At 32.6% G+C, this 15,911-nt stretch overlaps 1 protein-coding gene across 3 annotated transcripts in view; it reads left to right on the forward strand.

Moving 5' to 3' along the window:
• Positions 1-13,707, forward strand: part of LOC117335681 (DNA damage-regulated autophagy modulator protein 1-like) — a 100,267-nt gene extending 86,560 nt beyond the window's left edge. For 2 of the 3 annotated variants that reach the window (XM_033895836.1, XM_033895837.1), the window contains 5 exons: positions 5,150-5,336; positions 6,455-6,513; positions 7,102-7,116; positions 11,740-11,895; positions 12,275-13,707. In XM_033895836.1, the coding sequence (XP_033751727.1) occupies positions 5,150-5,336; positions 6,455-6,513; positions 7,102-7,116; positions 11,740-11,895; positions 12,275-12,310 (453 nt within the window). In that variant the 3' untranslated portion in view covers positions 12,311-13,707. The remainder of the gene's footprint in view (positions 1-5,149; positions 5,337-6,454; positions 6,514-7,101; positions 7,117-11,739; positions 11,896-12,274) is intronic. The other variant, XM_033895838.1, reaches the window with a different exon arrangement.
• Positions 13,708-15,911: the final 2,204 nt, after the last annotated feature.

A 15,911-nucleotide genomic window follows, 5' to 3' on the forward strand; every position in this document is an offset into this window, starting at 1 on the left:
ATGGTTTATATAGTTTCACAAAAGAAACATTATCAATTTAATTTAATAAACTAGAGTGAAATCATTTTCACGCTTAAAACTAGGAATACTTGTGCAACGCATCATTCAATTCAAAGAAAGACGAAATTAATCACTACGCGTCCATTAAATATCTCGAAACCATTAAAACTGCCTCACATGCGCAATGAAACATTTAACCTGTATCTCACACAGGCTGCGCGTGACTGTTCCGCGCATGACCACACATTAAGGCGTTTAAGATAAAGCATTATGACGGAAATCCCATACAATATAATATCTATAATGTAAAACACAACATCCGTGAATCAATACCCACATATCTCCCCTCTTTACATGTAGAACGTTACCAAAATAAGTAGAAGGCTTATGGCGTTTCCAGGACAACAAACGATATCAAATCATAAAAGGATGCTGATTAATTTGTTTCTTACAATCGTGTTCACCCAGCCGGTGACAACAAGTCCGTCCCGTAATCATAGAACAGATCTGTTAACTGTAGAATACATGAAAAGACCCGAGGTCTGTGAAGCGCCATCTATGTTCATAATATGGCTTAGAGCAAATATTTAAATAGTAAAGGAATAAGGGTGTAGGTATCCTTCAGTTTAGGAGTAAGTAGTATGTTTAGTGCCTTAAGTGCTCTTAGAAACAGAATGCCTGGGACTAGGTAATAACTGTTTACGTCGAACATTTCGTGGACATAAGGACATTAATGAAGGCAGGTCGATATCAAAATATGATAGGTCTACTTCAATCATAAATTGTAACAATTTGTAACTGGAAAACTTTACCATATAAGTGCGATAATTAGCATTGACATGTTTAGTGCAATACTCGTGTGAAAACATTTCGTGGGAATAGCTGGTTGTTTGACATTTATATAGAATATATAGAGACAAAAACATATATTAGTTGCCTTCTTTGCTTCATGTTCTCTCTCCTGTCCATTGATTGTTTCCGTATTTTGGATTTTATGGCTGCTATTTGCCTGGATGCCTGACCTAATATGACCAAACACCTGTAAGCCAATGCAATACATGAGATAAATAGTCCTTGGCTTTCCTATTTACTCTTGTTTTTGTGCTTTAGTTTTTGTCTTTTAAGGTCAAAAAGGATTCCCAACTTTGATCACCCATAAGGTTAATTGAAGATGGATGAATCAGTGCAAGCGGCTATATCTCTCAGTGCCTGTGAATAATTCTTAAAAAATCAGCCCTTATAATGAAAATAACCGTTCACGAATGAATGAATATACGCTTCAAGGCAATGTCTCTGAAGAAATCATATTTGGGAGAGATAACTCTTGATTAATATTAAATGCATTTTCCTTTGTAATGTCTCAAAAACAAAAACAAAACAAACAAAAAAATGATATGGCAATAAACAAGTCACCCTTCCATTAGGGCATGATCTCATATCGTTTTTAATTATCCAAGTGTCAGATTACTCTTCTCCCTATTGTATTCGTTACATGACACAACAAACTATCACCACTCTTCATTTGCAATATCTCGGGTATTGATAGAGATTCGGGCTTTGATTCAACCTCTTCATTCATTTAGAATTGACGGTGAAAAAAGACCCAGCAACCGTTTCAAACGCAGTAGTATTCTTTAAGCGTATAATACTGTGCAATAACAGTTTATACTGAACATAAAAGGTACATACGTTGGTCCTTGTTACATCTTGGATGAATGTGGAATGACTCTTAAGCACAACCTATTCCACAAAAACTTTCATAACTATATATCATGTGCTGATATTTCAGACCATATAAGTGCAATCTTTGTCTCGGGTCTCATGACAGAAATAGCGATCGCTTAGCTTTCCTCACATATAGTGACCGTTTCGACGAAACAACTGTTAACGTTATCATAGAGAGCTAAATTACATTAAGAGAACACCGGTCGTACGCCCAAGTTTATATTGGAATGCTAATCGGTTACAGTAATGAGTTCAGTCCCCTGAGACTGGCCAGTAGTAATAAATTGCTTAACAGGAGAGAGAAGCATCGTTTTTCAGTCAAAATGACAAATGATCCCACTTTTGATAAGATGCCAATTAGATGGGCGATTAGGTGTCCATTATAGTCACACTGTGTAAATGGCCTTAATAAAAACGACGAGGAAGCCAAACCGAGTAGCACGTTAACATTGATTACCAATGTTCCTTCGATTCAGCATCTAATTTGTGTCAATCACGTTTTCGAAGAACTTCGATATAGTAGTTCTAGCTCTCTACACATCTGCCCGCAACATGTTTTCCCTGCTCATCAATTTACTAGCTCAAAGCTTAGATACTTATCCGATACTTTCTTTTTCAGTTTTTCTCTTTTTTTTCTTTCTATTTTATTTTTGTTTCCTTTACGTTTGTCCTTCCTTCTCTTCCGCGGGTTTACATTTACAGGCACCCTGTTTTCACATGGTTGTTGCGAGGACAATAACACCCGTACAAACTCATGAATGTTTCCCAATCAATGTCAATCAGTCATTGTATTAGCCAATGCATACCACAGGTCTTTTATCTTAAAGAGTCGTCGATGAACTAAGATAGTAAGACGATATGGTCATACAAATTTAATGGAGATATCACAAATCATCGTTTGTCAACCCTGCCATTTGATAGTTTTATCTCTGCGATGATCCATTGTATTGAGATAGAGAAAGGAAAGGTTTCTCACTAAAGCAAGGCATCAAGTCGCCCTGTTTACTGGTATTTAACATTAAGCAGTCAAATGAATATTTCATCTTTCGTTTTAATCAGACCGGAAGTATGTCATACATGTTCATTTGCATTTTTACGGATAACCGAGCGATATCTGGTTTGTAATGGTGAATGCGATTTCTGATGAACAGTATAAGATGCATATCTATTTGGTTAAGATTTCTGACTGTTTATTTGCGATATCATCTGTATTTTGAATATAATTTGAATATACTGATAACCAAGCGATTTCCGGTTAGTTTGGGTGGATGTGATTTTTGATAAGCAGTGTCAAATGCATATCTGTTCGATAAAATGTTCTGTTTGTTTATTTGCGATATCATTGGTAAACATAATATGATTTAAATATGGGATCACGTACACTTTGTATGCTGGAAATATCAAAAAACATTTCGTATGCTGTTTTATCAAATCGACGAATTATCTGCTTTAAGTAATAAGTTAAATTATGCATATTTCAACGCTACTGCCAAGGTTAAATGTTTCATACATATAGGATCTTAAATATGAAATAACTCTGATCCAAAATGAGATTTTATGAAATAATTCTTAAGTTTTATTCTTGCGAGCCATGGGGAGCAAACATTTAAACTTCGAAAGACGTTTTATAACATCTCATATGAAATTAAAAAAATATCTATTTCAGATACTTTCCATCACATGTTGTTTTTTTTTTAAATCAAATATGAAATGTTTCATACATGTAGTTTAAATGTGGAGGGCTTTATCAAACGAAGTCTTCCTTTCTGTTTTATATCATCTTAGTTATAAGTTCACCCGATACCGATAGTGTTGCCTTGTCTCCTCTATTAAGATGCCGTTATAAAATGTACTAAATTGATGTGTTGCCTCCATAACATCAAATTGGATCTTTCGTGTTATGTGTGTTCTTTCTCATATAATCATATTAGTTTTAACTTTGGAAAAATATTGTTATACGGTATCGTAAATATAATTACAAAACCAAATAAGGAAATACAGAAATATATAAGGTATCCTGTAAAATCAGTTCTTGGTTACTTGGTTTGATGGCATGGTTACAAAGATACGATAACATTAGCACACCAGAAGCATACCGGAAGATGATAAACATAGGTACCAAACCCTCCTATCACCAGCTGCCAACCGCGTGGCTTTTCTCCGTGTTTCCTCCCTCTCTCATAGTAAGACCCATCGCGAGCTTTCACCCAGGCCAAGAAGACTAATTACAATTATTTGCATTGAAGTGAAATAATAATGGTAAAAAGGTGATAAATAAGTACATATCGGTATTGACACTGATACTAAGCCTGGTACATTTGTTGATACTAAGCCTGGTACATTTGTTGATACTAAGCCTGGTACATTTGTTGATACTAAGCCTGGTACATTTATTGATACTAAACTTGGTACATTTGTTGATACTAAGCCTGGTACATTTGTTGATACGAAGTCTGGTACATTTGTTGATACGAAGTCTGGTACATTTGTTGATACTAAACTTGGTACATTTGTTGATACTAAGCCTGGTATATTTGTTGATACGAAGTCTGGTACATTTGTTGATACTAAGTCTGGTACATTTGTTGATACGAAGTCTGATACATTAGTTGATACTAAGCCTGGTACATTTGTTGATACTAAGCCTGGTACATTTATTGATACTAAACTTGGTACATTTGTTGATACTAAGCCTGGTACATTTGTTGATATGAAGCCTGGTACATTTGTTGATGCGAAGTGTGGTACATTTGTTGATACTAAGCCTGGTACATTTATTGATACTAAACTTGGTACATTTGTTGATACTAAGCCTGGTACATTTGTTGATACTAAGTCTGGTACATTTATTGATACTAAACTTGGTACATTTGTTGATACTAAGCCTGGTACATTTGTTGATACTAAGCCTGGTACATGTGTTGATACTAAACTTGATACATTTGTTGATATGAAGCCTGGTACATGTGTTGATACGAAGTGTGGTACATTTATTGATACTAAACTTGGTACATTTGTTGATACTAAGCCTGGTACATTTGTTGATACTAAGCCTGGTACATTTATTGATACTAAACTTGGTACATTTGTTGATACTAAGCCTGGTACATTTATTGATACTAAACTTGGTACATTTGTTGATACTAAGCCTGGTATATTTGTTGATACGAAGTCTGGTACATTTGTCGATACTAAGTCTAGTACATTTGTTGATACGAAGTCTGATACATTTGTTGATACTAAGCCTGGTACATTTGTTGATACTAAGTCTGGTACATTTGTTGATACGAAGCCTGGTACATTTGTTGATACGAAGCCTGATACATTTGTGGGTAGTGGAACTCATTCCATAAAATTTAAGTAATGCCTATTTTTGTAATCCTATCCTTTTTACCTATTTTTAAAACTTTTTTTCTGGTTACAGGTAGATACGATGCCAATTCCTCACTACTCGGGGGCGTTTCTCACCTTCCTGCTTGGCGGAATATGTTGCTGGTTACATGCAATTATTACATGGAAAATGTACAAAGAAGAAAGGGACAAGGCGTTTTTTCTGACATTCATATTTCAAATCATAGTCAGTCTGTTTGTCTCCGTATTCTTTGTTATGTGTATCCTTTTACAAAACTCATTTAATGGAATTCGATATCATGTATATTTCATGATACATAACCACTCCCAGCATCTAGAATAAGGATGTTCATTTGTAAAAAGTACAATTAACTTAAGGTTATGCGCAATCCACCATTAAGCTTGTCTCCTGACCGCCAAAGAACGCGCCCCTAACTTACACTAGAACATATTTGAATTCTCATTCAAACTAGACATGTATTAATTACCAAATAATCACACACAAAAAAACCTGTTTATACAAGGACAAGAAAGATAATACAGCGGGAACAAAACGATATCTGGTTTGATGTGATTTCTTTCTGTATTGATTTGCATTTAATCTCCCCTTTGAACACCGACAATATATTTATGTGCGAAATCACTGGCTTCCACTTCCTGCCTTCAGCTATGGATCTTGTAGAGATATTGTCGGTGTTGTAGATGTTTGTGGATGTACTTGAGTATTCCATGAATTTTTATCTTTGTCCTCCAATTTGTTATTAAATTGGTACTGAAATGACTTTAACCCCCACAAGAGATTTTCTTTCTGATATCCTATATGCCGTATCAGTTTCGTCTTAATTACAGCGGTAAATGGACTTTTATTGGATGTAAACATCTTTTTATCAGTCGTGAATATTTAGGCTTGTGGAACTACACCAATGATTCTAATATTGATTTTACAATAATATCACAATATCACACAATACAATAGCTCAGACTGGGGGAAATGTTTAAATGTTAGTAATGCGATTTTCAACCCACGATTTTTTTTTTTTTTTTTATTTTTATTTTTTTTGCATTAACTTTCTGCTGTGTTATTAAGTGCAGTGATTAAAACCATAACATCGTCGTTGTGTGCAATTGTTTTTCTAAGATACATCGTGAACGTGATAATTGCATGCATTCTGTATCCTTATAATATGTATTGTATTATATTGTGTGTGATGTCATATGACATACGTCCTGCAGTAAAATCAGTAAATCGATTTTTAAACAAGATATCTTTATTATAATCTCTGAATTAATGTTTTTCGGTTATCCAATGTTTTACAAGGTAATGCATGTTTGATGTCTTATGAACCTGTATCGATTTTGAGCCCTTGACGATCTTTAGTCAGCGTTTCCCTTGGCCACTATCGACATCAGCGGGACGCCGGGTATGGAACAAAAGAGGTATGTGCTGAAAAGTTCTGCTTATTATAATGACTTGCAATGAATATTTCGTGGTGTTCAAATAAAAAAAATTCAGTACATATCGGTATGTGTAAACTTCCCGAAGATAATCCATTTTCATATTCACTTTTGTCTAATACTGTCTGTCCCCGTGATGTAATGTGAATACTAATGCACCGTGAAATTTTCATCACTTTAACAATCACCCTATTGTTCTCTTCTTTAATGACGCATTGTTCAAATATGGAGAATGACGTGTTTTAGAAAAAATCCATACGTAGAACAAATCACCGAATTTGTTTAAAATTTGAATTCGTCAACCAGGGAAGGTCTTGATGTCATAGTTCATTGTAATCTGTAAAAATATGTCAACCAGGGAAGGTCATGATGTCATATTTCATTGTTAATCTGTAAAATATAGAACAAATATAACATATCCTTTAATATCTGTTTCTAGTTCGACCACATACTTGTAAAATAGTTATGCGAGATTCGTCCCTGTTCTTGATGAAATCACTGATAAATATTATTCCTAAATATTATCAAATCAAGACGGAATACTTTATTTTGTTGCCGTACATCGTATAGTTTGACCATCCTGAGGTAAGAACGAATAAAATTGCATGTCACCCTCCATCATTCATTCTTCCTCAGAATTTCACTTATTCTGGTATGGACTGCAAAACGTTTCTGTGGATGTATACACGTTTAATGTATGTTATCCTTTATTTGGAGTTGATTTTTACTGTTATTATTTATCTTGATTTGCTTAACGCAAAAGGGGTTATGTTCAATCAAATCTTGTTGAACAGACAAACAGTTATAGGGAAGCCAGGAGTTAACCATATTTTGTTTAACAGACCAAATGCTTTCAGGAAGTTGATATCCTTAGTTTTGTTAATACTTCTCGGACGTAACCCCTATTCTCCATCTGCAGCGTACTTTTTTTAATTACATGAATTATGTTCTGGCGAATAATGAAATTATTTTCATCAGACATCACGGAAATATTCAGTAGAGATAGCGGTTACCTAGGAAGATGTGTTCATCGGCAACTTCATGTAGAGACATGCGGGTAATTAACTGCTATCAGTATAATAGGGTGCCACAGGTTTTCTCTTCAATTCTTATTCATTTCCTGAAAACTGAATTCTAAATTAACTGACGCCATAATAAGTCTTGAATGAAATAACTTTATTAGGTTAGCTAAAATGACTCGATAATAATTGCGATAACCGTGCGTCACAAAATTGTCTTGTCTTGTGCAATGGTTCAGTATCTTATGGTGTGTAATGAAACAATGTAGACAAAATATACTTGTGTATCTCTTTAACTCAGCATCTCGGCGAGAAACAATATGTTATTGCCATTGTTATGGAGAAGTCGAGACATATTAATAAAATAGCTCTACCATTTCGGATCCGATTTCGATAAATTGATTCACACCCGAAGAATGGAATATCGAAGAACCTCATAGGCTTACATGTACCTGGAAATTTATAGGACGTCATGTCTACCCTAATTTCTTTATCGAATATCTTATTTTAAGAATACACTATATGGTATTACGATAAAATAATCAAACATATCCAATAATGACACCGTTAAAATCAAGACACGATGGACGTTTTATTTTCTATCTTATTGTGACGTCATAACACAACCAGAATTGTTATTATCAGGTTTCGAAGTTTGTGTAAAACCAGTAAATGTTTTATTTGATTTTCTTTGGAAAAATCATCTAAACGCGGCATGCTGGTATTGTATTTCTATTACTTTCATTTTTATTATTGTCTGGTGGTATATTGAAATGTGTTTAATATGTTGTGACGTTATATGATTCTTGTTTCCGTTTACAGTTTTATAATTCACATAATTCAGTTTGATGCTCATTTATTCATAAAAATAGTGTTTGCACTTTTTTTCTACAAACAACAATTTTATTTTGGTCGCATAGGATTAGATGTCATCACGAACGTTTTTTTGTCGTTTTTATTAAGCCTACGTATAAAGCGATCAAATAAATCACTTTTTGCAAGATTATCTTGACATTTTTTGTTTTAAAATATTTGGATGTTGTGTTTTCTTTAGAATCATTATATTTTCACTTGATTCATTCAACATTAATTCTATATGTATCAGGTAATGTGACATTTCACAAGGTCTGCGTTGAAAAAATATAATATTGAAAGAATGAGTCTACTGTCATACTTTTAAGAATCATATTGATGATATTGAATCAATGGACCAAACTTAATTTGTTAAGCCCAATTAGATATCCTTAACTTCCCTTCTGTTTTTTTTTATCAATTTGGCCTGTAGCGTAACTTACGAAACAGCTGTTTGATGCAGTTTTACAAATCTCTTAATTTTTGATATAGCTTTAATCTACAAATCTGAATACCGCTTCTATTGATTATATTGATAAGATTTTTTTAGAATCACTAGTAATTATATGCATTGACCAATCAGAATTCACAACATTCAGCACTTTATGCTCAGTTGCAACTGGATCGAGTAGCATAGATGGGTAGTTACACCTATTCAGCATACAATGCAGTTCTTAATAAAAAAACATATTAACAAGAGTTTTGCAAGCAAAAAGTTCTAGTTGATACCAGAAAACGCTGAAATTGATCTGAGCAGCCCATTCAAAAACAAATTTTTTTTTTCAAGCGATACATTAACAAAGAATTGTACAAAAGACACACGATGTTTGCAAACATAAATGCTTTGAGAGATAGATAAAGTAGCACAAGAAACGATATAATTACTTTGACTCGTCAGTGATGCTAAAGGCCTAAAACTTTTATACAATTGTGTACATAGGAGGCGACCAAGGAAACTAGAATAGGTCAAAAGAAATGTCAAAGTTGAAATGTTGAGGTGCAATTGCTCATAAATCACTAATTTGCATAGCATTTATCACTGGATTTCACGTAAGAACGTAAAATGAATGTATGTATTCCATTTCCAATTTCACCTTTTCGTCTTAGAAATTAGAAATGTAATAAAAAGAAAATTGATTGGTTTCTCATTGAATATAATATATTTTTACACATGACAGATGTACTAGTTTTCTGAAATAATTATGATTTTCAATTTGGAACCATTCAATATTCTCTCTGCAATTCCATGCTTATCTTCTAGGATTTCAGCTCAACACCAAGTGATGACAATGCATTTGTTTTGTTGTTTTTTTGTTCGTTTCGTGCAGGTTTAAGAAATACAGAAAAAATGATAATGCCGTCCTGTTTTGTTTTAAAATCTCTATGCAAGCTGATCTAGATACAGCCCTGTTCTACAGTGGTGACCCTCCCGGCTTTATAAATCCTCGCACCGTCGGAATTAATTAATCAGTACAAATGTATTTACGTGTCCAATCGGTTGGGAGACATGCCATGTTCACGTTGGTGAGACGTGATTTCCTAATGTCTGTCATTCATGGCTCCTAGCGGATAATCAATAGCTGATAGACTGCTCCAATTTCCAACGTCTTCAATCTCATCACTTTATATATGGGTGTTGGTTTTGTGTTAGAAACAGAAGTGTAGTATATTTCTAATGATCTACGTGTTGTCGCCATGTGCTAATCTTGATGCAACTGAGCTGTCTATACTCTGTATGATGACATAGTTGGACTACAAGAAAACTGGATCTTGCTCAAACACAGCATCATATTGTGATGTTAACTTTATATTTCATGTCATAAATTAAACATCCGCCATTGTTTCGTATAGGTATGTTTGTTAATTGTAATGATTTGTGTATGTTTTAAACAAATTAAAATGACTACATATTAGATTTAATTTTCACTTTTTAAGCTATGATGCTCTTACACAACTTCTTTGGTTTCTTTATTCTGCAAATGACACATAAACAAAATATAACATGTTTTATAATGAAGTTTATTTCTCATGGATTCATTTAGTAGTTTATAAAGATACCAACGAAAGGAACAAGAGGGTATATATGACACTTGAAATGGATCAGGTGAATCCTAATTGCTCATCTGTTCTGACGTATTCTACATAATATAACATTATGGTAGTTTTGTTTATTTGAACAATCGGATATTATCAAACGAATAATTAATGCATGAAACGAGGTATTATAAGTATTTATTGCGGAAAATGATACACATGGTGATACTTGATAAAAAGTTGAATGAAGAAAATTATCAAAAAAAAATTTGTAAACATCTTTTTAAGCAAGGTAGAACGAATAAAAACAACTATCCATAAAAGCTTCATTTCAATCAATGGTATGCTATAATCATATAGAAGGGATCCCATCAAAAGAAGATTTTCTAAAGTTGCTCACAGAGTTATCGGCTGTGGGCTACAACAGCTGTATCGTACTTTTTGTTTTTGTATGTCGTATATGTTAACATGTCAATATCTAATTGACAAAATATACCTTTAGTTTCAAATATTTAAGGGTAGTTATGATTTGAATTCCAAATACATGCCCTTTAACTTGTGTATTGAATAATTGTTATATAAGTGACGTAATTTAAGGCTTTATTGTAGCTCTGCTTTTACTGATAATCCTGACCAGATCATATTTCCATGTTCTTGATGATGCAGTTTATGTCATTGTTTGCTCTACTGTATCCAACTCTTAATTTATATTGAAAGAAGCTAATATCCATTACATCTTTGTCAGTTGTACAATCCTCTTGTACTTTTTTAAAGGTATCAATCTTTTGCACATACTTTTTTCTTGCTTTAACGATTTTAAGTTCAACTTCCGGTCTCGTTAATACATCATGTTCTTTACTTTTGGTATTTACACCAGTATTCTTATCTGGTAACGAACTTATAATGCAGTAGAATTTATTTTGGATTTACCATATCTGATTTTCATCTTGAATTAAAAGGTGTTAATATCTTGTGTTTTTGCAAAATCTGTTATAAAGTTCAATGTCTCCACGGTACTTTGAGCTTGTTGATATAACATCTATTGAAATGTAACAAAGACGAAAAATTAATATATATATATGTTTGTTATACATGCACTAACAGAGTTCAAAAGTAATGAAGTCGGTTTATCGGGTAAATAAATATTAGTTCGTCGAATATTTACGACAGGTATCATCAAAACAAGAAAAACTAAAACTAAAAACAAAACAACAACAAAACCTGCCCACCAATTATAATCCGTATGTTAACCAAAAGCTTATCATACTCATATCTAAACGGTTTATTTTCAATGCCATTTCAGGGTGCTCTTCGTCCCATCTTTTTAACGGCCGCATTTTCAGAATGGTTCCTTGCGTTGACGGTGGTGGCGTATATTCTGACTTTCGTTCCTGGGTTCAGAACAATAGACTACGATGGCGGTACCGTCAAATGGAAAGCTCCAGTTAGCAGCAGCGTGGTGAGGCCACTAATTTGGCTTATTTGCAGGAACTTCTGTCATGCGAAGGCGTCTGTGTTGTAGGGATGTAGATAGCATTGTAAACCCCTCCCTTATTTCCCCTATTCTTTTACTGCGGCTGTTGTTGTACATCGAAACAAAAATCAAATTTCGAATTAATCGACATGGAGTAAAAGTCTGATATCAACAAACATTTTGGCAATTACCAACAAGCTTTCTGTAAGAAAAAAATAGCTGAAATTTAAAAAATGAATATCATTCAAATGTCTTAATTAGCTTACCATTGTGATTTGTACGTTCAACCACTTCACGTTTTTAATTATTAAAAATCAAGATTCAAATGTCGGCTGATGTAAAATTTTCATTTCCTTCATTGCAGAGTACTTGCACAAAAATGATGCGGTGCTGTTCGTGAGACGATTGGATAATCTCCCTTGGCATAGGCTCGACAAGTGTGTGTGAAATGTATGTGTTATCTTTGAGAGTTTGTATATACTGATATATATTGATTACGCAAGCAATCATTGGATCCTTGTTATTACTGTGTATATTCGCGTCAATTCAATAATCTAATTCAAGCATTTCAATTGGCTTAGAAATTATGTTATCAGCTAATAGAGTAAAAAGATGACGTCGCCATTGTAATGTCTCTTTTGATTGGCTAATACAATGGCGTAATAATTTCTTAGAATCTTTATTGATAGTATACCAATAAAAAAGATATTTTTTAGCGTATAACAAAGCATACGGATTAACTTGAATATATTTCTATGCTATGGTGCTACAATTTTTGTTTGATGGCTCCATGACATAAAAACATATTCATGTCAAACTCTAAGATATGAGACGCAGTACAGAATATAACAAAATATAAATATTGAAAACATTCTAGTTCCTCACCTTACTCCAAATACTCAACCATGCTTCGTGTAAAAAATGATAACATATGTTTTTTGTATTATTTGACTGTGTTTTAACCTACTGTTGTAGCTATTGGTTTTATTGTTAATCTATGTCAAATTAAATGCACACTATGAGTCTGTGTCCAACCTTGTGTAATAAAGTTGTAACCACCGATCTTAACGAGTCAAATAAGACGAAATATTACCTTATAAAATAATTATACTAAAGCTTGGACCATGATATATAATATATACAATATACATCACAGAATCCATCATCATTTCTTAACTATAGATATTCCATTACTTCTGTTATTATTTCGTATGGAAAGTTTAAAGCTAGGATCGATGACGTGATCTAAGCCTTGTTAATATATTATCCTGTACTTTGTTTATGTAATACGGATGATATGTTATGTATATATGTTTTATGTAAGACATGTTATATATCATATAACTGTTTATGCTAGACGAGTTATACATTATACATCTGTATCACGAGTTCTATATAATATATCTGTTTACGTAAGACATATTATGCATCATATATCAGTGTCATATAATACGGTTTATATACAAAATAAATATTTTTTGTAAAACTTGTTATATAACAAATATTTGTTATTTATAGGACGTGTTATATACTATATAAATGGTTTTTTATTTGATACGGATTACATACTATATAACTGTTTATGTAAGACGTGTTATATACTTTATAACTGTTTTATGTAAGAAGGGTTATATACTATATAACTGTTTCATTTAAAACGGGTAACATACTATATAACTATTTAATGTAAGACGTGCTATATACTATATAACTGTTTTATGTAAGACGGGTTATATAATATATAACCGAGTTATGTAAGACGTGTTACATATTATATACATTGTAACTGCTTTATGTAAGACGGGTTACACATTATATACATTGTAACTGATTATGTAAGACGGGTTATATACTTTATAACTGTTTCATGTAAGATGCGTTATATACTATATAACGGTTTATGTGGGAAGGGTTACACACTATATAACGGTTTATGTGGGAAGGGTTACACACTATTTAACAGTTTTATGTAAGAAGGGTTATAAACTATACATATGTTTTATGTCATACGGCTTATATACGTTATATTTCTTTTATGTAAGACGTGTTATATACTATATGTTTGTAATTATATTATAGAATGTATTTATGCGTATTTAAGACAGGTTATATCCTACAGCGGGATTTATTATAAATCTAGGTTATTATGCTGTTTATCCCGAGTGTATGTTATTGGACTATATAATAATATATATTTGTTCTACAACTTACAATGTTTCCGTTTTTTTATTTTATTTTCTGATATACAGGGTATGTTGATATTGATCATGTATCATCGTAAACTTAAAGAACGTAAACAAAGCATACAATCAATCGATATTATAAAAGTAAGGTGGACGTCATAAATATGATTGGTGCTGACGTTTTAACGTTACGCTGTTTGGTGTGAAATCATTGATACCGTTGATAACCTGACAATATTAGCGATTCACTTTAATCGAATTGCATTATTGTTAAAGATAGCGCTTGTTGAAATTCAGAAAGATGCTGGCTTGTTTTCATTTCAAAATGGGACCATATTGAATTTGCTGATATTATTTTCACAGGGGATGGGAGGTAGCCTTAACATATTTATATCGGTATAAATTTCGTTACTAACTGTTATACTATCATTAATCATCGTGGATTAGGTAATGATCACCATTTTTTGTTTAAAAATTTAAATTATATTTAATGACACCTAAAGTTTCTCCAGTTAATGCGTTTGTCGTAGAAAATAAAACCCATAAAATATCCTTTCCTGTCACCGATATGTATTCTTTATTCAAAAGAAGTAGAAGATTATAATTCAGGAAATATTTCAATATAATTACCTAGTATTGTAGGGCAATATATATTCATTCATGAAATATGGTTATGCTATGATTACAAAAGTTTATTAGGAAGATATAGTCAACGACCAGAGCTTTACTTTTCATTCAACTAAAGCTGATCACGCATCAACTGCTTCTAATTTCGTTGATGTAACAGTGACTGTTCCTATTCGATGAAAGATTCAAACATGTCATTTATTTGTTAAAGAGTATTTTGAAATGTTGAATATTTAATTATTATTTTAGAAAATGATGTTGTGGTCATACAGCACGCACCTCTAACTGTTGACAAACTAGCACGAACCCGACCATAACATATTATCCTTATCCTTTACTTACATGTATATACCATTTTGTTGATAGTGTGTGACCTAGTTTTTGTTATTCAATGTATTAACGTCAGTTTGTGAAGTTCTTGAAACGGTAACATTAGTATTGCCAGAATTTAGGTCAGTGACGTCATAATATGAGTCACGTGATCAAAGGTTGTCATACATGTAGTATCACAACACGTACACATTTTAAACCCTCTGTATATTGCAATTGAAAGGTTCAGAGTAAACGAAAATATTGATAATCACTCAGATTTGTTGCTTTTTCAAGTTGACAATATATAATATTACAACTTTTTTAATTAATCAGTTAGTTGTTATTTTCGCTTTTATGTGAATGAGAACATGGCTCAATTGTTATGATGCTTCCAAAACTTTATAGATGTTTTCATTGAATTGGATTAATTCCAAATCTTCCGGACTTTTTAACTACAAAAAATAACTAAAAATAGTAAATAATTGTACCTATTTTTTTCATTAATTAATATAAAGAAACAATTTTTCGTTGTATTTGTAGTAAATCTATTCAAAGCAAAGTGATATGCAAAACATTAAATGAAGATTTTGGTACGGCTACCAATATGTTTTAGAATAATTATACTATATATATACATATACATTCAAAAAGTAACAACGACTCAAACGTCAGCTTTTAATCTGTGCGGAAGTGCCTTTGTTACTAAAAGCTTTCACACTGTTTTGCAAGGTGCATTTGAGCTAACTTAGGTTACGTAACGATAGATTTGATGAAACAATGCATTTTTAGTCTAATGATTTATACCATACGTGTAATTCATAAGAAATAGTGGATCCCTGTCTGTCTTGAAACTTTGACACGGATTTCTAGATCAACATT

This window comes from Pecten maximus, chromosome 10 (genome assembly GCF_902652985.1).
Source record: "Pecten maximus chromosome 10, xPecMax1.1, whole genome shotgun sequence".
Taxonomy (NCBI): Eukaryota; Metazoa; Mollusca; class Bivalvia; order Pectinida; family Pectinidae; genus Pecten; species Pecten maximus.